The 21,896-nt window shown below is 42.9% G+C and overlaps 1 protein-coding gene across 1 annotated transcript; it reads left to right on the top strand.

The window, feature by feature from the left end:
* The first annotated feature begins 1,881 nt into the window (after nucleotides 1-1,881).
* On the top strand, nucleotides 1,882-2,970 carry LOC112303831 (testis-expressed protein 13A-like). The gene has a single exon (XM_024559385.2). It carries the CDS (start codon nucleotides 1,882-1,884, stop codon nucleotides 2,968-2,970), a length of 1,089 nt encoding a protein of 362 aa, XP_024415153.2.
* Nucleotides 2,971-21,896: the final 18,926 nt, after the last annotated feature.

Raw genomic sequence — 21,896 nt, 5'->3', positions numbered from 1 at the left:
TAAAGTTTGGTGACACAAAAATATATACCCAGGTTGGGCTGACTCCAAAGCCTGAATTCTATATTACTGAACTGTCAGACATATGAGGAAAAATTGTTGCAGAACCGTTAGATTTTGGGTGCTTTACAGTGAGCCATGTTTGTATCATTGAAAGTATAGCACTGAATTTTACAACTAAGTGGATTTTCCAAGGCTTATAGAATACCATAAGAAACCAGGGCTAGTAAAAGATAACTTTAATCTGAAATAGCTGTAAGTAAATACTCTGATAGAGGACTTAAAAATATCAGTGGCTGAATAGCTGAGTAAGACTATTATTACTACTTAGAAATGTAATAGAATTTTCTTACCAGGAAAAAGTTGAGTAATCTGTTCAATGTGATGTTATTATTGTACAACTGTAAAAGTTAAAAATGAAAAACTAATACTGTAGTTTCCTTTCTTATGTATCATATACTTTTTGTTTTTGCATTTAAAAGTCACACAATGTTTAAGTTCAGAGGGAGGATAAAGACCATCTGGTCCAACATATAAATTTACAGATTAGGAAATACATCACCCAAAGGTTATAAGGCTGCTCAAGGTCACACAGGAGTTGGTGCCAGAACCAGGACTAAAACCTTGGTTCCTGAATTCTTGGCTTGTCTTTATACTATTTTAAAATATCTTTTAATTTGTTATTTTTTCAATTACAATTTACATTCAACGTTATTTTCAGGTGTATTAGTTTCAGGTGTACAGCATAGTGTTTAGACAATCATATACTTTACAAAGAGTTCATGCCAATATTTCCAGTACCCAACTAGTTAGACAATTATATAATTTATAAACTAATCCCTCTGATATTTAAGTCCCTACCTAGTACCATATATAGTTATTAAAATATTATTCACTATATTTCTTATGCCGCACTTTACATTTCCATGACTATCTTGAAACTACCAATTTGTACTTTTGAATCCCTCCACCTCTTTTACCCAGGCCCCCAACACCCCTCCCCTCTGGCAAACTGTCAGTCTGTTCTCTGTATCTAGCACCACAAATAGTTTTTTAAATGTCATTTTGTGTTAGTCAATAATATTAGAATAGCTACGGATGGAGCCGGGTGAGTGCTAGATTTATCACGGTGATCGCTTTGTCAGGTATGTAAATATCTAATCCCTGGGCTGTGCGCCTGAAAGTAATACAATATCGTACATCAACTCTAATTGAAAAATAAACAATTATTTTTAAAAAGATTAACAAACAATAATAATGATGCTGAGGAGATGTGTCCTGAGTTTTGAATTTTGTTCGCAACAGGCTAATCCAAAATCAAGCATTCAAAATGACGCCCCACAATGGGTCTGCACAGTTTGGAGAATAATATTCCTGATCTTTGTGTCTCCTTGCCACTTAACACAATGCCCGTCCCCAGAAAGAAGGTTAATCAAAGCTTTTTTTTTCTTATTCTTATGCATTGTAAGGTTCAAGTTTTGTTCTCCATGAATGAAATCTCAAGTGGTAAAATATGAATCTGTACAGCGTGAGCAAGTGTCTGTCTGTATTCAATACCAGCTCGAACAGCCTGAGGCAAAGAGATCACAGTTTCCCTCTCCTCCTGTTTTGTAACCTTTGTGTGCACCTCCTAATGGTTACATCCCGCGACCTTCTCAGGCTTTCCAAATGTATCTTTTGGGTGCCAGTCCCCTGACTTGATGCTAATAGGCTCTGAAGTGGCTGACTCTGTTGAGAGCAGCTAACCCCCCACCACAAGGGGGCACTTGACTTCCCATGAGGAGTGGTGGCAGCAGAGGTGGGTGCAGAGGTCAAGGTCAAAGGTCACACCCTGTTGCTGTGTGCAGTCTGAGGTAAGAGGAGTCAGGGACTGCTTCACTCAAAATGGCTGTAAATTTTAAGGACCCAGACTGTGGCTTCTGTTGCAGGGAGGTTGTAGATTTTATAAATAATAAAATCCTGCAAAATGGAGGCACTCCCTCCTTCTACCTGAGGCACTTGGGTGAGTCCTGGGGTGATACTGAGAGGAGGTTGAGGGACATCCTGACTGACTCACGAATATCAGGAGCCAGGAAGAATGCGTATGCCTGGAGCACCTTGGCCCTGGCAGTGCACTTTGCAGAGAGGCAGAAAAAGGAAGACAAAGTAAAGGTAATAAAACTCCAGAAGCAGCTCAAAGAGCAGCAGCTGCTCAATGATGCCTTGGTAGGGATGGTGAATAGACTCAGGGATACACAAGAAAGCAAGAGGGACAAAGCCCAGTCAGAACTTCAGCAAAACCTCACAGCCCTTAGTAGGGCACAGGCAGAACGAGATGCGATGAAGAACGTGCTTCTTACGGTGTTAAGCACTCAGTCTGACAAGACAGACACAGGTATGGTGACTTTTGGTCAGACTGCAGCAAGTTACAGCGGGGCAAGCGATAGGGCACTGAGGGGACTAGGCCACGAGATTGCTGCTATTCCTGTGACTGCTGCTCATCCTGTGGCTGCTGCTGCTCCAGGGGCCGCTGCCTTAGGGAGAGAGGCCAAGGAAGAGAGGCTGATTTCTGGATGTGAGAACAACCAGCATGTAGTGATTTCTCCTTCCTCTGGGTCCTTGGGGGCCCCATTGCGGGCTAGTCAGTTGCAGCCCCTGGATCTCTCTGCATCCTCTCACTCATTCCCACCTACTGTGTCTCTCCCAGGAGCAGCAGCACAAACTGCAGCAGGTCTCACTCTGAAAAATTTCAGGACTACATGGATGGGTAAGCCTTCTGACAGCCATAAGTTCTTGCCGGGAAGATTTCAGGGACAGCCTGGCCTCTATCCCTCTGCAGGCCGTAGGGTTAGGCACAAAGTTAGGGACTGGAACTGTGACCTGTGTCACTCGAGGAATTTCTCACGGAGAAAGCAGTGTTTTAAATGTAACAAACCCCGCTCCCAAGGGGAAGTTAAGACTCTGCCCCCAATTAGGGACCTCACTGAATGCTGACAAATTCATTTCCTGACATCCTTTTCTGATTTAGAAAAAGAAAAAGAGCAGGTTCTTCATTAGACGTTATGTAAACAGACAAGCAAAGAGGAACAAGACATAAAGATCATCTCCAACCTTGCCACACAGAAACAATTCCCAGTTTTACCTATTTACTTTCAGGTCTGAGTAGAACTACATATGTGAGTTATCATAAATTATTATATTAAATAGTTTTCTTATGAAAGTAGAATCGTTTTGAAAATTAAGTTTACTACTTAAAAGCGTTCTCTTATTCGTTTGATAAATTTTGGGAAACACAGAGAGAAAATGCAAATAAGAATAAAAATCACAAAAACTGCCATCACTTAGAGATAATCTTTAGAGCTCGGTTTGGCCAGCCGAGCTCTTGTTTGCAGACAGACCTACGCACGTACGACCACCTGTGTGTGTGCATGCGAAAGCATGCTATTTTTGCTTCTAAAGTGAGATCTAACTGAACATGTATTTTGTGAATCTACCTGAAAAATTGCATTCATTTAAATTTGGGAAATTCGGGGACACGCATGTATAACCACAAAATGCTAATTCAACCACCTGAAATCAATTCCTCCAATATTTACATATATATAAAATGTTTAAAATTAACTTTTTCTTCTTTCTAAAGTAAGAAGCAGCGGAGAAGCGAAAGATGAAAATAAGTTTTACGTATAATCTCATTCTTCAGGAAAACATTTTTTCTATATAAATACCTATTATTTTTAACATTTCTATGTTTAATGTTAATAAAATGTCAATAATGTTAAGCTAAGTATGTACGCATATAATTTTTAAAGTTTTACATAACATTTAAAATAGTACATTTATATTCTGAGCTTAACATTATTCCCCATCTTTTGTGGAGGGGTACGATTTCTTGGACATGGCCATTCATTTTTAAGAGGGTCTGCTGGAGATGACTTTTGTTCTTTTCTTTTCTTCTTTCTTTGGGCCATTCAAAGAGCCAGCTCTTAATTTTGTCTGTCAGTCCTATCACTTACATACTGTCCAACTCATTCATTTTTCTCCCGTCCATTCCGCTCTGTCGAGGATTTGTTGTTGTTACTTTTGTTTTCAATCTCACCTGATTTTATGTTCAGTTGATTTGTTTACGTTTGTTGTGTAATGTTTAAAGATGAGAAATGTCTACCAAATGCAACGTGGCCTTTATGCCATACAAAGCATGTGCATATGTGCATATGCATCTGTGTGTGTGTACTTGTAAACCTATGTCTGTGTATGTGTGTGTGTGTGTGTGTGTATACCATCCACACACACATATTTGTTCCCCCTGCCGTGGGATTCTAATCCAACACTCCTAACTAAAATGGTAACAATTGAGAAGGGGAAGTTTGCTTGGTAAATGCTTTTGCCGTGTTTTCTGACTACATTTCAACTCTGTGGTGGGGGTGCAAGCACCACAGACTGCCAAATTGGGAGAACAAGCATGGTGTATTGTAATCCATGCAAACATTCGGACATTTGCACTATTTTTGCAAAGAATTTCTGAATGTTCCACGTTCATTTTGATATAGAACAAAACCTCTTGAAATACCTAGAAGTGTCTGCAATTGTTATGTGGCTTTTGGCGGGAGTACTCAATGTAAGGTGAATGTCATAATAATGAGAATACACTGCAATCCAGTTTATGCATCTTCAGACTTCGATGTTGTGAAAACTCATAAGAAACTGTAGAAGTCCACAGAAACTGTATTCTTCCACAGAAACTTACTGCTTGGGGAGTTGAAAAGTTGCGATAGTACAACGATTTTTCCTATTGATTCTTGATATGAATGTCATTGGGTTTTCTGATGTCTTTGGTTGCTTTGTGGGATTTTAAGATGATGAAACACTCTGGAAATGGATCAAAGTCCTATATAGCTAAGAGCCACTGAAATATTCATGTTCACTACTCAAAATCATCTGTGTGGGCAACACTCAGAAGAGAATAGCATTAATGACATGGTTGTGATGGGGGAAAATCTGTGTTCAAAGTTAGGGACTTAAGTAAAGAAATATAGATTTGCATTCTGGCTGATAGAAATTAAAAAGAAGAAGGCTTTCTGTAATCAGAAAATGTCTTTATTTTAAGTTTTATCTTTCAATTACAGTTTACTTTCAGTATGATTTTGTGTTAGTTTCAGGTGTACAGCACAGTGGTCAGACAATCGTATACTTTACAAAGTGTCCCCCCGGCCCCATTATTTCAAGTACCGCCTGGCCCCACATAGACAGTTATTACAGTATCACTGACTCTATTCCCTATGCTGTACTTTACATCCCCACGACTGTTCTGGAACAACAGATTTGTACTTCTCAATCTCTCCATTTTTTTTACCCACCCCCTCCCAACTCTCCCCCACTCTGGCAACCATCAGTCTATTCTCTGTAAAAATTAGTAAGATTTTGAAAAGAGCCTGGAAAGCCAGTGCTTTCGTGGTTTCCTTTCAATCCGTATAGACTACAGAGTGTTAATGGATGTTATCTGTGGTACTGGGTGACCTATGCTGTTAGATTTCTTACTCTTTGCTTGGCGGCAGGCTTTCCAGTAAATTCAGGCTGTCCAGTTAAATCTGAAGTTCAGAAAGAAAAGACAGATTTTGTTTTAGAATAAGTATGTACCAAATACTGCATGTATTTTTATTTGCTGTATCTGAAGACATTACCTGGAGGGAGACTGGCACTTGTTTTCCTTCTCAAATGAAAGTGGTCCCGATGATTCCGGAAGAGAGGAGCGTTTAGACCTGTGCAAGTTTGGAGGGAATTCCAGGATCCGCGGGTGAAGAGCCAAACGGAAGAAAAAGAAAATGGAAGCTTCTGTACATTCGTCAACAGTGAAATCTAAATGCATGAGTTGGGTATGACAACATATAGCATGGTATGGTAGTCATGATTGGGGAAACGAGATTTGGGAAAAGTAGAGATAAATTGGAAACATGTGCTCTTGCCCTGAAGTCCCTTGCTCTGTCACTGCAGTCGCCTAAACAGCCTCTAACGTCGCCTTACCCATTGTCAGTAGCATGGTGGAAAGTCTGTGCTGTAGCCTGGCGCCCAGAGTTTGGCTCCTTAAACTAGTCTCCAGAAGAGGAACCAGGGCTCCTTGGAGGGTAGCTGGCGCCAAGCCTTGGGGCAGGAGAAAGCAAGATGGGCCTGGAACATCTTGCCATTTACAGAGAGTGAGGATGCTGACTGGGGGTACAAAGGACAGAGAGACTCGAAGAAGGCTGTCGCCCAACAAAGTGACATATTGAGCATTAAGAGAGACGCCTGCTTGAAGGAGTGTCTCACTGGGCAGAGAGAGAAAAATTGAGCACCAGAAAAAGAAAATGAGCAACAATTGCAATCAACTGAAGGAGCTGAGTCCATTAAAATATAACCCCACGAAGATACTCAACGTGTACAGGTAGTGTAAAGCATGCACAAAGATGCTGTAATGCACACGAGAATTTGTCATGTCTATAAAAATGCTATATGTTGATCGACCCACTTTATGCAACCCCTACACTCAACGTTTGTGTCATGAAGAAGTTCACACCAATGGTGCAGACATGTGGAGTGCGTGATTAGTTGATAATAGAAAGGTAGCAATTTTAACTTGCAGAGGGAAACGTGGGGGGAATGCAAGGGTGAGCTTCTTTGTGTAAAGAGATGATATAGAAAGACACACACAAGTGGGAGTAATACTCTTCGGAATAAAAATGTACCGTTCTGGAACGTGAGAATCTGGTGGGTTAGAGAGTTTGTAAAGGCTTTAAAATATTTTGAGTGCTGTATTATTAGAAACAAAATGTTACCAATTTCTGGATTTAACAAGATTTCCTGGTCCATGAAATATACGAAGATGCATAAGAAGCAAAATGCTAGATTGTTTTCATTTTGTGACCACAGATTGAGCTTGCATGCTCAAGAGTGTTTGTGAGCATGGCACTTGTCGGATGTTCATCAAGATGGTGTTATCACAGCGAGCATAAATAAACCAGTTATTGTGAACGCACATTGCCTCATGCGCTCTGTGTTGCTGTTCCCACATGGAAAGAAATCTTAGAGGGAGGAGGGTAGAGTCAACATATTTGTGTTAGGTCAGTTCTCTTAAAAGCTGCACATCCCCCTCCCCGAAAAGAGGTGGACTCCCATGAAGTCCTTTTCTCTGTCTGATCCCTTCCCTCAAATATCATTAATTTATGATGTGGTTTGTGCCTTACAACAGGAGTAAGGGTCCAGGCTGTAAAATGTCTTGGGTTCTGAGATGACATATTTATGATGGGAAATTTGGGGACTTGGTTTTCAGATTGTAAATTTATTGAAAGCTCTTTTATTCTCGGAAATCACCTGATTTATCTATCCTTTTGCAGGTGTGGGGCCGGCGTTGGGATATTTTTGTGTCCTAGTAATTAAAGCATTTAGGCAGATTATATAGATGATTGACAGCGGGTCAGAATATTCAATCTCTAGACGTGCTGCAAAGAAGGAGGAGGGGTGTAGAGGAGCTCCTCTAGCCAGGAGAGCCTACCGCCAGTACTCCCCCCACCATTTCATTCTTTCTGTTTGATTCAGGGAGCCATATGGCCAGGATAGCACACAGTATGTATTTTTCCCATCTGTATTCCATGTCTGGTTGGAAAATCAGTTGCAAGTCTACTTCTGCCCAGCCCCTGCACCCCCGCCCCAGAAATTCCCTGAAACTACTTACACAATTAAATCCCGCTAAATCTAGGCGCATGTCTAACAGGGCTGCAATCTCATTTGAGACTGGCAATTCTTTCCCAAACATTCAGGTTGCTGGCCGAATGTAGTCTCCCTCAGTTGTACATGGGCTGCGTGAGAACAGGGTACCTATGTGAACAAGTGTTCGTAGCTTTTGCCTAAATCCGAATCACTATTTTAATCTTATTGTCAACGTTGTTACTGGCACAATAACTTGCATTGAAAACATGTCCATCGAGTATCTTCGTCATTATCTTATTAAAGCGGAAATTCAAGGAAAGGTTCCTAGATACCATGAAATCAGTTTTCATTTCTCCGTGGTACCCATTTGGGGTACACATAGGGACACAACAGAGCTCACTCGGCCACCGCACTCAGGAGCAGGCACGGGGCACTGGCTGCAGTGGTGGGTGGTGCAGGTTTAACACTTGGGGGCACTGACTGTGCCCAGGAGCCAGGTGGGGAATCCTACCCCAGGGTGAGGATTCCCCAGCAGCTTGTGGGCAGCCTTCTTGCTGTAGTCCTGAGTGTGGTCAGCAGGGTCCGCATCCCATTACTACCCAGTGATATTACGTGCCTCTTTCCTGATCTCCTCCTTGCCTCCCAGTCTTGGAGGTACTGCCCCGATACTCGGGGTGCTGCTGCAGAGAAATAGGTTTCTCCAGCAGTGTCCTGGACAGTGTCCACACTCGTGATGTTTTCTCTACGACGAAGTGCTGGAGTCTCTCCTTGGGAAGCCTGAACTTCTACGAAGTCTCTCATCTGTGGCTGTCTGCCCAAGTTAGTGCTCTCCAGGATTTCCCCTATGGCCTCCAGAGGGTTTGGGGCCCCTTTAGCAGTTCCCGCTGGTTCTGCAGCCCGTCCCCGGGCCTGTCTGCCTATTACCTGACACGCAGATAGATGGGACTCCTCCCTGGTCCCTTGACATACGGTGCTGCCTCCCACAACTCCCACAGGGGCAATTTGTTCGTGGGGGGACGCCAAACTTTAGTTGTCAGAAGGGAGGGAAGGTGTGGTGGAAGAAGGGAGGTCTCAAGGAGCCGTGACGCTGACGCCACTTTTCTCATGTCCCAATTTACTGAAGCAATCCTGGCAATGGGAATTGAAAGGTTTTGCTACCACAATGGGCTACTAGGAATTCTTTCACGCACACTCCCATGCACTGCTGCTCTTATCCTTTATGATAGCGGAACAGAGTTGGAAAATCTATGTGTGTTCTTCGTTGTTTTAAAAATAAAAAAGCCCTGGCAGTGTATGTGTTCATCACCAGGGCCTCTTGCATGAAGAGCCCTTTGTCTGCATCCATCAGCGTTTTTACCTGTCTGTGGTGTTCATTTGCAGTTGGATGAGTATAGGTGCATCCTTTTCTTCCAGAATAACATGTATTTTATTGAGTGCTTGAGAAGTATCATTGTACAAGTTTGTTTGGTCATTGAAATTTTGTCCCCTGTGGAATGTCTCTTTTTAGCCTTAGCATATGTTTTTTTTTTAATTTTTATTGTTATTCAATTACAGTTGTCTGCATTTAGGGATGTCCCCATCCCTGCACCCCACGCCAGCCAAACCCACCTCCCTCCCCTGCCTCCACCCTCCCCCTTGGTTTTGTCCATGTGTCCTTTATAGTAGTTCCTGTACTCCCCTCTCCTCACTGTCCCCTCCCCACTCCCCTCTGGCTATTGTCAGATTGTTCCTAACTTCAATGTCTCTGGTTATATTTTGTTTGCTCTCAGCACATGTTATAGCGATTTCTTCGCCTTTTTACTTTTCAATTTACAGGAGTTCTTTCTATATTATAACTGCAAATGTTCTGTCTGAGTTTATGTTACAATACTGGTAACATATCCTCCAGTTTTGTTGTCTTTTCAGGTGATTTATGTCACATTTTATCAGAAAATACTTTATCTTTTGCACACCAAAAATCTTTTATACCCTATCTTTTATAGATTTTAATTTCATGATTAGTTTAAGAAGCTCTTCTCCGCCTCCAAGTTCCCTTTTTGTTCAGAGGTCTCTGATGCACCTGGAACTTATTTTTCATTATGGTACGACATTGGGCTCCAATACTCTTTTCTATCAAATGGATAACCCATGATGCCAAGATCTATTAATAGATATTTCCTTCCCCTGAACTGAAATTAGGTTTTTCTTTCTTTAAAAGATGTTATTGGCTAATTTTTAAGCTTTATTTATTTATTTATTTTTTGAGAGAGGGAAAGGGACGGAGAAAGAGTGGGAGAAGGACATCGATGTGTGAGAGAAATATCCCTAGGTTACCTCTCACGTGCCCCCAACCTGGCACCTGGCCTGCAACCCAGGCATGTGCCCTGAGCAGGAACCGTTCAGTTTGCTGGATGACACCCAACCCAGTGAGCTATACCAGTCAGGGCAAAGTTACCAGTAGCTTTTCTTAATTACTAAATAGTTATACATATTTCCTGGACACTCTGGTAATCAACTCGTCTACTTTTTAAAAATTGATTTTTTTTTCCTCTCAGGAAGTCTGGGAGAATTGTAGAATTCGCTCCCATATGCCATTTACTCATATGCACAGATTATTTCTTGTTGAGTTTTGGTGTAGAGTCTTTATCATAGTGTTTCATGCCATTTCCATTTTACTGATAGTCTTTGTTTTTCGTGAAGGATGCACGCTACTTTTTTCAGATGCCTTTGCTGCATTAATCACAGTTTGGTGCTTTAGTTTGTTGATAGATTTTGCTAAAGTTGACTACTTTTTGCATTCCCAAAACAAAATCTACTCGGTCGTGATCTAGTCTTTGATGCATTGACAGCTCCGATTTCTAATATTTTGTTTCTAATTTTTGCATCTGTTTTAAAAAGCTTGACAGTTCTGCATTTCTTTCTTTTCGACTGCCTGTATGCAGTGCTGATGTTAGGGCTGTATTAGCTGCATGAAATAAATCCCTAAGCTTACTGTCACATACTGTCCAGTAACAGTATAATTTTTCATTTAAATTATGTTCTTCTGAATTGGTTCTACATTAATATGATTCAAAGAGCAAAATTATACAAAAAGGCAACATGAAGAAGTCTCACTCTCAGCCTGTTCCTATCTACCCCTTCCCTACTTCACCTTGCTGCCCCTACAGATACACGCAGTTCAGTTCTATGAATGCATTCAATGACGCTTCATGCAAATATACTCAAATATAAACACGTGTTTTTATTTCCACCACAACATTCTTTCATGTGGCTGTGCCACACTTACTGGTGGACATACTTGTCCCCAGTATGTGGTTATTGCAAATGAAGCATTCAGAAAAAGCATTACACGTAGATCATTCCTTACATGCGCGACCATCTCTACAGGATCCATTCCCTGAACTAGGTTCCTGGATCATTAGGCAAAACATTTGTAATTTTGGTAGCCACTGCTAAATTCACCTCTCTAGGTACTGAATCCCTTTTGTGTGTCCCCCAACAATGTCTTCTGAGACTGCCTGTTTCCCCACAGCCTGGAGGGGGCTGAAGGGGCTCCACCAGTTTTAGGAAAGGTATTCTAGGTTGCCGTATGGCAGCTGTTGCAGCAGTTGCTAAAGAGCTCAACGAAACAGGTTCTAACCAGCCATTCTTCCTCCCGGGCTTGAGTGGAATAAGAAAATGAAAAAATAAGATGAGGCAGATGTTTTGTACACTTTTCTCACACTGTGGGAGCAAGGGAGTAGAGATGCGCTTTGCGAGAAGTTTAATTTGTGTCTGGGACGAAAAGATGGGAAATCATTTGGACTCTACAGTGATCAATTCCATGGAGAGATGAAAAGTGTTGGACATTGGATTTGCACGTGTCTGCTTTTCTCTGATCAACATTTTACAAGTTTCTGCGGTGAGCTGTGTTAGACAACTGAGCATAGGTGAAGATGGGCAAAAGGCAAGGTTACTTCTTGGCCTAATAGTATGAAGAATGTATGTTTGGCTGATGTTTGCATTTTGAGGTGTGTATGTCCTCAGTGAATAAGTTGTGGTAGGACTCACGGGTGTGGGGCCCTGAGTCAACATCTGTTTCATTAAAAGGGGTATGACCAGGAGGGGTTACTCCCCTGTCTTCTTGGGGACTCCCTCTGCCTGCCCGTGGATTTACTCCTCTTTCCAGGTTCTCCTGCATGCGGCCAACTGAGTTTCAGTCTCTCCCTCTGATTCCTCTTCTTCTGACCCCCCCTCTAAGAATTTCCATCCTTTAGCGTTCTTCAGCCTTCCTCTCTGCTCACTCTGCACTTTCTCTGGGAACGGTCCTATCACCCTTTCCCCATTTGCTTCCCAAATTCTGAGTCTTATCTCCCGATCTGTATTTTGAGCTAGATGTACCTGTTACAAACTGAATTGCTTAACCCTTCAACTTGTTTTTAAAATGAATTTCCTTGATTAATTTTGAAATCTTGGGCTCACTTTCAGTTACCTTCTCCCTCAGACCTCCCTATCCAATCAGGTACAAAGTCCTGCCGATGGCTTGTCTCGTGGCTTGCTTTCTCCATTCTTACTGCCCCTACTGCAGTGAAGACCATTATTCTCTCCAGCAAGGTGTGCTCAGACAAGTAGGGTTTTGAGTAGTCCCCATGCCTCTAGTCTCTGCTACCCATGCATTGCTGGGGCCCTGCCTCAGAATATGGTCTGTGTTTTATGGCCAAAATAATCATTCTAAAACAAACTTGAACATGCCCACCCTGTGATAAAAAGCCTTTAAGGATGTCCTATTGGTCATTGAGGGCCTTCATATTTGGTCCCAGTGTGCTTTTTCGGCTCTATTTCCTGACTTGGGTTCCTTTTTGTTTTTTTGTTTGTTTGTTTATGGGGTGTTTTTTGTTTGTTTTTTCTTTTTTATTTTGTGACTTGGGCTTCTATCAGGACACAAGTGTCATAAAGCATAACAGATTTTGTCTGTCTCGTTCATTCGTATCTATGGTGCCTAGAAGAAGGCCTAGCACATAGAGGCACCCAGTGAATATTTGTTGAATGACAGCTCTACCTTTACCAGAGAGATGCTAAGAAGTACCATATACTTTGACATCGCCGGCCCAAGGCTCTCAGACCCCCAAGTCTGCCTGCTGGCTGCCTGTTAGGCTCAGTCTCTGAAAGAGCCTCTGGAGGCACAGGAGTTGCTTGAGGCAGGTTCTCAGTGACTCACCAGGTAGTGGTGAGTGGTGTTCTGCAGATTGATCCAGGTTCAAAGTCGACATCAGTGCTGAGTCTGAGGCCACCCATCAAGAGTCCTCGGGTACATCAAGGGTAGCTGACACTCGCCAAATGCCTGTGGACCTGGTGGTGGGTCGGGGTCTCAGGATTTCCCTCAGGGTGTGGCCAGCAGAATACATCAGGCCCAAACAGACCAAGAGGTGGCCTTGTGGAACGGGGTTCTGCACATGACGGGTGGTGCTGGTCTGGCATGGGAGGGAAAAATGGCTCCTACCCAAGAGCCACACAACTCAGTTTTACCCGGAGTCAGCCGGGAGCTCCCAGAACGTCTTCTGCAGGGCAGGACGAGGATGGCCACAGTATGCTGAAAAAATTGCAGGACCGGGCCATGGGAGTCCCACCTGGGAAGGCGGAGCTAGTGGCTCTGTGGTGGTGAGGTTAGCGCATCTATCTCCCACTGAAGGCAGAGTGCCACTGTGGTGGCTCCTGAGGCTCCTATTCTCTAGGACGCGGGGCCTCTGCATGCAAGGAGGGGGACATGCCACTGCAGAGGCCCTGGAAAGGTGGTGAGGGCACCAGTGCTATAGCCTTCAAGGCTGTACCATTGGCCCGCAGGAGTTGAGGCTGGGCGAGCAATCACTGCTCTAACCCACCTTGAGTGGACTCTGGCCCTCGGGGGAAGGTCAAGGGGCAGCGTGCCACTGCTTCAGTGCATAGGACGCTGCTCCGGCCCACAGGGCCCTGGCCCTGGACCAAGCGGGTGGGGGGAAGCTGCTCTAGACCTCGGGGTGGGGGTGGGGACAAGCCTGGCACCACTGCCCTCTTGGGAGGACCAGAGTCCTGGGCCCCGGTTGGGGGGCGCTGTTCTAGCTTATAGGTCAGCTGCTCAGGCCTTCCGGGGGCATGTGGCAGTGCTGTACTGTGGGGGGACTGGGCTCTGCCTCCCTGGGGTGGCGGAAGGGCAAGCGAGGGCAACAAGCCACTGCTCTAGCGCTGTGTCTGGCCTGGAGGAAGGCGGAGGAGTACCGATGCTCCTCAGCTGGCCCACAGATGCTGTTTGTAAAGTTTTATTACAAGGTGAATTTCTTAAAAGTTTTAGTCAGTTTCACAACATTGTGGGGCTGAGATTTCTGTTTCCTTGCTGGCGTTCATCTGGGGGCCACAATTAGCATCTACAGACCTCTCTCTGGTCTTTGTAAATACCTCCCTAATTCTCAGAAGTAGCAATGTGGCACCAAATCCTTCTCAGGCCGCCATCTCTCTGACCCTCATTCCAGCATCACATCCCTGTAACCTCAGCAGAGAAAGGGTCTCCGTAAATTTTAAGGATTTGTGTGATTAGATTGGAGCCACCCCGGTAATCCAGGATAAACTCTGCACTTTGAGGTCCATAACTGAATTTGACCCGGGAAATCCCTTTTGCCTGTAACAGCTCCCTGGGATGAGGACGTGGACATGTTCGGCGAGCCATTATTCTGCCCATCACACAACAAGAGGTGAGTGGTGACTTGTGAGAGAAAGAATAAAGTATCGGACTTGGTAGTTACTTAACTTACTGGCGCTTGCGGTGAGACAGAGTTCAGAAGTAGTTGTAAGAACCAGGACCTGGAGAGTGGTGGCATCATTCCAGGAGTGGAAATGGGCCTATGCGTGTAACATTGTGTTTGAGGTCATGAAGTTTTCAAATAGTTTTGTTTGAGAATACAACATGTGGCAATGTCCTGCTGACTATTAGAAGGTGATATTTGTTCCTGTATCCTGAGATATTGATTGCTTTACATCGAATGCTGGACTTTCTGTAGTATTAGTTTGCATGCCAAAGCTACATTTAGCTAACAAGCAGAGGAGATGATTCTTAGGGGGACTGACTGAAAATTAGACAAATAGTTTTTTCTGTGTGCAAAGCCTTGCCCTCAGTCTTGTAGGCTGAGAAATCAGATACTCCTTTGTCTTGTGGTCTGCCTTCATTCTTTTCAGCTTGCGATGCTCTGATTGCCTCCCTCAGTTTTCTTTTCTCTCTGTAACTTAAGTAATATCTTATCACATTATAGATGTTTTAAGAGAAATAGTTTGTGCCCTGATTTCCTGTGTTGCTGGAACTGGGATCCAAACCTGTGATAGGGTATATGGTGCCCGAGCTCAGGAACAAGGAAATGCTGAACGAGTAAATTCCCAAATGGCACTGTGGTTTCTGCAAGAGTTCCTGCCCTTCACAAAGTGAGCCTTTTTTTTTTTTTTTTTTTTTTTTGGTCTTCTCACCAACTGAATTTAGCCTTTGATGGTGGTCTGCCTTCTCTGCATTAGCCCAGGTTGTATTTCTCAAAAGAGTCCTCAGAAGGACGGTAGCCTTTGTCTCTGAGTATCAAATTTCAAAGCTCTGATGGCCCAGCACTGATTCCCTTGGTTCAGAAGGGTGCATCTGCCCCCTCAGAAAGCTGACTTAAATGGCATTGGCCCTGCCTAAGGGAGCAGAAAGCCCCTGAAGCAAGTATTGGTGCTCATCTTTTCTCACTTCCCCCTACATCCCAAGGCTTCCTGATCTGCTTTCTCCAGTATTTCCTATTTCATTTAATGGCATCAACATTCGCAGAGGTTTTCCGTTCTCCTTCATTTACCTCACTCCCAGTAATCAATCAACGAGTCTGCCTGATTTTACCTCCAAAACATATGGTAACTATGTGAGGTGATGGATGTGTTGATTAGTTTGATTGTGGTGCTAATTTCCCAATGTATATTTATATCAAAACATCAAGTTGTACATCTTAAATATGTACAATTTTTATTTGTCAAGTATACCTCAGCAAAGCTTGGAAGATGTAGAATAAATAAGTAAGTGAATAATGCTCCTTACCATGTAATTCTCTTGCTTGAAATCATTCACTGACAATCCTTCACCTCCAGGGAGGATAGAAGTCCCAAGTTCTTGGCACAACTTACTGTGTCATTTATGTCTTGAGTACCTCTGCAGTACACGTGGCACCACAATTGCACAGAACTGTGTGGAGACCCCTGCATAGCTCACGTAGTTATTGGCCTCGAGCCATTTTGTGCCCTCTGTCTGTAGTGTCTTTACCTTTTCTACAAAACAACCGTGGATAGCATTTTAAGACTCAGGGAAGCTAGCACCACGAAGCTTTCCATGACTAGCTCTCCCAGCCAAGCCTAGTGCTGATGGAAGTATGTCTTCTGACAGTCTCACTCACATTGACAGGATGCCTTCTATCCTGGGTATGAAAATACTATGGCTTGAAAAAACGGCATATAAGAAGCAATATACTACAATGCCAAGGAGACCTGACTTGGAATTCAGTAATGCTTAGGGTGAATAAAATCAGTCCACATCTCTAATGGGATTCAACGTCAATTCATTAATGTCGAACCACATAATAACTACTGATACGGCTTCCGGTCCGTTTTTGAGGCTGATGCAGCACAACTAAAAGTTAAGGTTCTCCCCAAGGAATGATCCTGAGCAATGAGACCATGTTCTGTCCTCGTGACTGTACAATTGCATCAAATGCATCAGAAAATGGTAGCTGCCTAGTTCCTGTCAACACCCGGACCGCACCTGCTTCTCAGATGTGGACAGCTTATCGGGTTGCCATGTCTGTCTTGTTTTGTTCCCCAATGGGCAAGTGCTTATCTATTCTTGCTTTGGGTTCTAAAGGTAAACCGTCACCCCACAGTGGTAAACACAGCACCAGTCACTGGCCATACACCTCAAATAGTGACTCAAATGGCTAAACACATAGTGGGAGGAATGGTGAATATTGTCTTTATGCAAGTCTCAGGCTATTTTCCTGACTTACTATTTCTCTTTCCTGATTATTAAAAACAAGGTAATCACGTGAAGGCCAATGCTCAAAGCTACAAGCAAGTGCTTAACTACCGCAATAGGCACTTAAATGTTAGGAAAGCAATTGCCAGAGACTCATCTTTAAACATCGACAAGGCCACGTACTTATATTTTTCAAAGGCCTTATGTCATCGAAATCTTAAATGTGATTTGTCCAACTTATGATTCGAGGACTAGAGTCCAGAAAACAAAATGGAACTAAATCGAAAGGTGGACATTGGCTAATTCTGCCGGTAGTTGGCTTCTCACGTGGAACACAAGGAAGCGGCTTATTACATTTTCTCATTCTACCTCTTGAGAGAATCTTAAGAAGACAACACTGAAACTTATGAACACCTTAGCCGTAAAGCTAGAGGAAAGGGGTTTTAGGTCTACTTTTATGTGGATGTGGATTTTTATTTTCCCTCAGCATCCTGGGGAAAGTATTACCTTATGGAAACGGTATGATGGACTTGAACTCGAGCAACCTGATTCTTGTCCCTGATTTGTTCTTCTCTCACCTCTGAGAAACTAGCAAACCGATGTCAGATAAACTCTGGGACCTTCCTTCACTCATCTTTAAAATGAAGAGGCTGCACTCTTCTGTATTATAAATATCAATAGATGCTTGTTGACCTGAATGAATTTATGAACGAATCTAATGATGGTATGTAAAGTTCATTCTTTCCAGGATAATGTATGGGTCTCTCATTAGTCCTGTCATTGAGCTTAGCCAAGCAGAAGCTCCAGCTGTAGCTGATGCTACCTGAGCAATTCTTGCATTGGGCATTGATTGGCTGGCGACTCCTTAGGGCTCTTCCACCTCTGCTTATCTATGGTGCTATCTACATACAAGACACTGTTCTTGGAGCTATTGTTAAGCCATCCTAGTCAAAACCGTGAAAGCATAGAACCATTCAAGTGATGTACAATGTTAAAAAATTAGCCTCATTACTAATTCCAGAAAAACAAATTGAAAAAGTAACATAATGTCACTTTTTCCTAGCCAGTTGGTGTACAGTGAACCATAAAATGATAGTGTTCCATATTGGCAAGGGTGTTGGGTACCCTCACAGACCCCTGTGGATTGTTATTTGATCCAGATTTTCGGACGGCTTTTCCCCTGCCCGGCTGCTTCTTATGCTTCACATCTCAGCCTAGAAGACGAATCATCAGACTTTCCTTGCCCACCTGGGTGTCCTTCAGTCCCCACTCCGTGCCATCCCTGTAAATTCTTCCTCTCCTAGTATGTATTGTAACTCATAATTACGTGTTTATTTGTGTTTTTAAAGATGTATCAGGACTCTACAGATAGAAAGAACCAATAGGAGACTGTGTGTGCATCTCCCATTGTGTGTGTGTACACACACATATGTAGTTAGAGAAATTCATTGGAGGAATTGCCACAGGAATTGTGGGAGGCTGGCAAGTTTCACATCTTTAAGGCAAACTGGCAGGCTGGAAACTAGGCAGGAGTTGATGTTGTGTTCCTGAGATGGAATTTCCTCTTCTCTGGGAATCTCATTTTCGCTCGGAAGAGCGAAACCTTCAACTGATTAGATGAGGCTCACTCAAGTTGTGAGGGCTTATTCACTTTATGTGAAGTCAACTGATTTCAGATGTTAACCACATCCACAAACTACTTTCAAAGCAACAGCTGGATCATTGTTTGATGAAAGAACAGACTCCGATAGAGCCTATCCAACTTGACATAAAACTAACCATCACAACCGATATAAAAAGCTCCATAAAAGGGCAGAGACCATGGCTTTCTGGGTATATGCTAGCACTATACCAGTAACACAGTATGCGTTCGGTACTTATGGTAGTTTCTAGATATGTGGTGAATAAATACATGAATGCATGGTATCTGATGACCACTGAAGCTTGGACATCCTATGGTTTGGTAGTCAAGTGGTACTTTATTTTAAAAGATTTAATTAATTAATTTTTTTATAGAAAGAGGGGAAGGGTGCAGATAGACATGGGTGGAAACCTCAATATGAGAGAAAAACTCTGACTGGTTGCCTCTCATAGGTGCTGACAAGCAACCAAAACCTCAATCCAGGCATGTGCCCTGTTTGGGAATCAAGCCAGTGACCTTTTGCTTTGAGGAATGACTCCCAACCAACTGAGCCACACCAGTCATGGTGGTACTTTTTGATAATGACCACATTCAGTACCTTAGTTGGATAGAAGCATGAAGATGTATTTGTGTGTTTGGTGCAGTTTCTTTAAATTATTATTAGAACTAAGACACAAGCAACAAACTTATAAATGAACGGTCAAATCATAAAATGTAAAAACATTATGAATGCATGCTAGGTTTACTTTTCTCCTTATAAGTTTGTATCTTTTTAAAATTATATTTTATTCATTATGCTGTAACACTTGTCCTGATAATTCCCCCTCTGTCTGTCTCCATCCAGCAGCCCCCACTCCCTCAAGTAATCACCCTGCCATTGTTCATGTGCATGGGTCATGTGTATAAGTTCTTTGGCTACCCCACTTCCTACACTGTACCTTACATCTCTATGGCTATTCTGTAACTACCTATTTGTACTTCTTAATCCCCTCACCTCCTCAGCCATTATCCCACATCCCCTCCCATCTGGCAACCATCAAAATGCTCTCCATACCCATGCTTCTGTCTCTGTTCTTCTTGTTTGCTTTGTTTATTTTTTATATTCAAGTGTCGGTGGACATGTATTTTTGCCTATTTATTGTTCATAGTTTTGATCTTCTTTTTCTTACTTAAGTCCCTTTAACATTTCATATAATAATGGTTCGGTGATGATGATTTAGATTTAGATTTTCCTTTAGATTTTCTTGTCTCAGAAGCTCTTTATCTGCCCTTCAATTCTAAATGTTAGCTTTGCTGGGTAGAACAATCTTGGCTCTAGGTCCCTGCTTTTCATGACTTTGAATATTTCTTGCCAATCCCTTCTAGCCTGTAAATTTTATTTTGAGAATTTAGCTGACAGTCTTATGGGAATTTCCCTGTAGGTAACTAACTGCTTTTCTCTTGCTGCTTTTAAAGATTCTGTCTTTATCTTTAACTTTTGGCATTTTAATGATGATGTGTCTTGGAATGGGCCTCTTTGCAACCACCTTGTTTTTTTGAAATTAATATATTTATTGATTATGCTATTACAGTTGTCCCATTTTCCCCCCTCCACTCGATCCTGCCCACCCCCTCCCTCCCACATCCCCCCCTAAAGTTCATGTCCATGGGTCATACTCATAAGTTCTTTGGCTTCTACAGTTCCTACACTATTCTTACCCTCCCCCTGTCTATTTTCCACCTATCATCTATGCTACTTATTCTCTGTACCTTTACCCCCCTCTCTCCCTCCCACTCCCCTATTGACAACCCTCCATGGGATCTCCATCTCTATGGTTCTGTTCCTGTTCTAGTTGTTTGCCTAGTTTGCTCTTGTTTTTGTTTTAGGTGTGGTCATTAATAACTGTGAGTTTGCTGTCATTTTTACTGTTCCTGTTTTTGATCTTCTTTTTCTTAGGTAACTCCCTTTAACATTTCACATAATAAGGGCTTGGTGATGATGAACTTCTTTAACTTGACCTTATCTGAGAAGCACTTCATCTTCCCTTCCATTCTAAATGATAGCTTTGCTGGATACAGTAACCTTGGATGTAGGTCCTTGCGTTTAATCTTGGGTAATGTAATGATGATGTGCCTTGGTGTGTTCCTCCTTGGGTCCAGCTTCTTTGGGACTCTCTGAGCTTCTTGGACTTCCTGGAATTCTATTTCCTTTGCCAGACTGGGGAATTTCTCCGTCATTATTTGTTCAAATAAGTTTTCAATTTGTTTCTCTTCCTCTTCTCCTTCTAGTACCCCTATAATTTGGATGTTGGAACATTTAAAGATGTCCCAGAGGTTCCTAAGCCTCTCCTCATTTTTCCAAATTCTTGTTTCTTCATTCTTTTCTGGTTGGATGTTTCTTTCTTCCTTCTGGTCCACACTGTTGATTTGAGTCCCAGTTTCCTTCCCATCACAATTGGTTCCCTGTACATTTTCCTTTGGTTCTCTTAGCATAGCCTTCATTTTTTTTTATCTAATTTGCGATCGTATTCAACCAATTCTGTGAGCTTCCTGATTACCAGTGTTTTGAACTGTGCATCTGATAGGATGGCTATCTCTTTGTTGCTTAGTTGTATTATTTCTGGAGCTTTGATCTGTTCTTTCATTTGGGCCATTTTTTTTTGTCTTGGTGTGCCTGTCTCATAAAGGGGCAGAGCCTTAGGTGTTCCCTGGGGCGGGGTAACGCTGGTTGCTGCACTGTGAAACTGTTCGTGGGGGAGGGGCAGAGAGGGAACAATGGTGTTTGATCCACTCTCTGCTGGATTTCAGTCACTCCCTCCACTATCCACAATCAAACTGGTCCCCTCTCGTGCTGATTCCCGAGTGGGTGGGCTTGTGCACACTCTAGGCCCCTGTGGGTCTCTCCAACGATCTCTCCTGTGAGGCTGGGAGTTTTTCCCACTGCTGCCTCAACTACCATGGGTGTTTTCAATCAGAGGTTTGAGGCTTTATTTCCCTGCGCCAGAGTCCTGGGTTGCACAGTGTACTTCGCTCCCCCGCTGTTCCTCCTGGTTTATCTATGTGCGAATGTGGGGCTGCGGGGTCTCCCAGCTGCAGCCTGGCCTCCCCCGTTCCACAATCCACCACCTCTCTGGGTCTCCCAGCCATCACCTTGCCATAAGTCCTGTTCGCCCCAGCTACCTGTCTCCGCCCTTCCTACAGGTCTGGATGAAGGTTTCTTCTTTATCTCCTTGGTAGTCGGACTTCCATAGAGTTCAATTTTCTGTCAGTTCTGGGTTTTTTTTTGTTTTTCAATTGTTGTTGTCCTTCTTTTGGTTGTGCGAGGAGGCACAGTGTGTATCTGCCTACGCCTCCGTCTTGGCCAGAAGCCCTGTTCTATTTTCTTTTGAGGAACCGCCATACTGTTTACCATAATAACTTAGCCAACTTATATTCCCACCAACAGTGTACAAGGGTTCCCTTTTCTCCACATTCTGACTGCACTTGTTATCCCTTATCTTGTTGATAATAGGTGTGAGGTGATGTCCCATTGAGGGTTTAATTTGCCTTTTCCTAATTAGGGATGTTGAGCACTTTTTCATGTACCTGTTGGACATTTGTTTATCTTTGGAAAAATAACTATTTGGATCTTTTCTTCATTTTTAAATTACATTATTTATT

This window comes from Desmodus rotundus, chromosome X (assembly GCF_022682495.2).
Source record: "Desmodus rotundus isolate HL8 chromosome X, HLdesRot8A.1, whole genome shotgun sequence".
Lineage (NCBI taxonomy): Eukaryota > Metazoa > Chordata > Mammalia > Chiroptera > Phyllostomidae > Desmodus > Desmodus rotundus.
Note: the sequence above shows the minus strand (reverse complement) of the source record. Positions and strands in the feature narration are given on the sequence as shown.

Coding starts and splice junctions, on each gene's coding strand:
- LOC112303831 (XM_024559385.2), top strand. CDS start 1,882: ATGGCTGTAAATTTTAAGGACCCAGACTGTGGCTTCTGTTGCAGGGAG.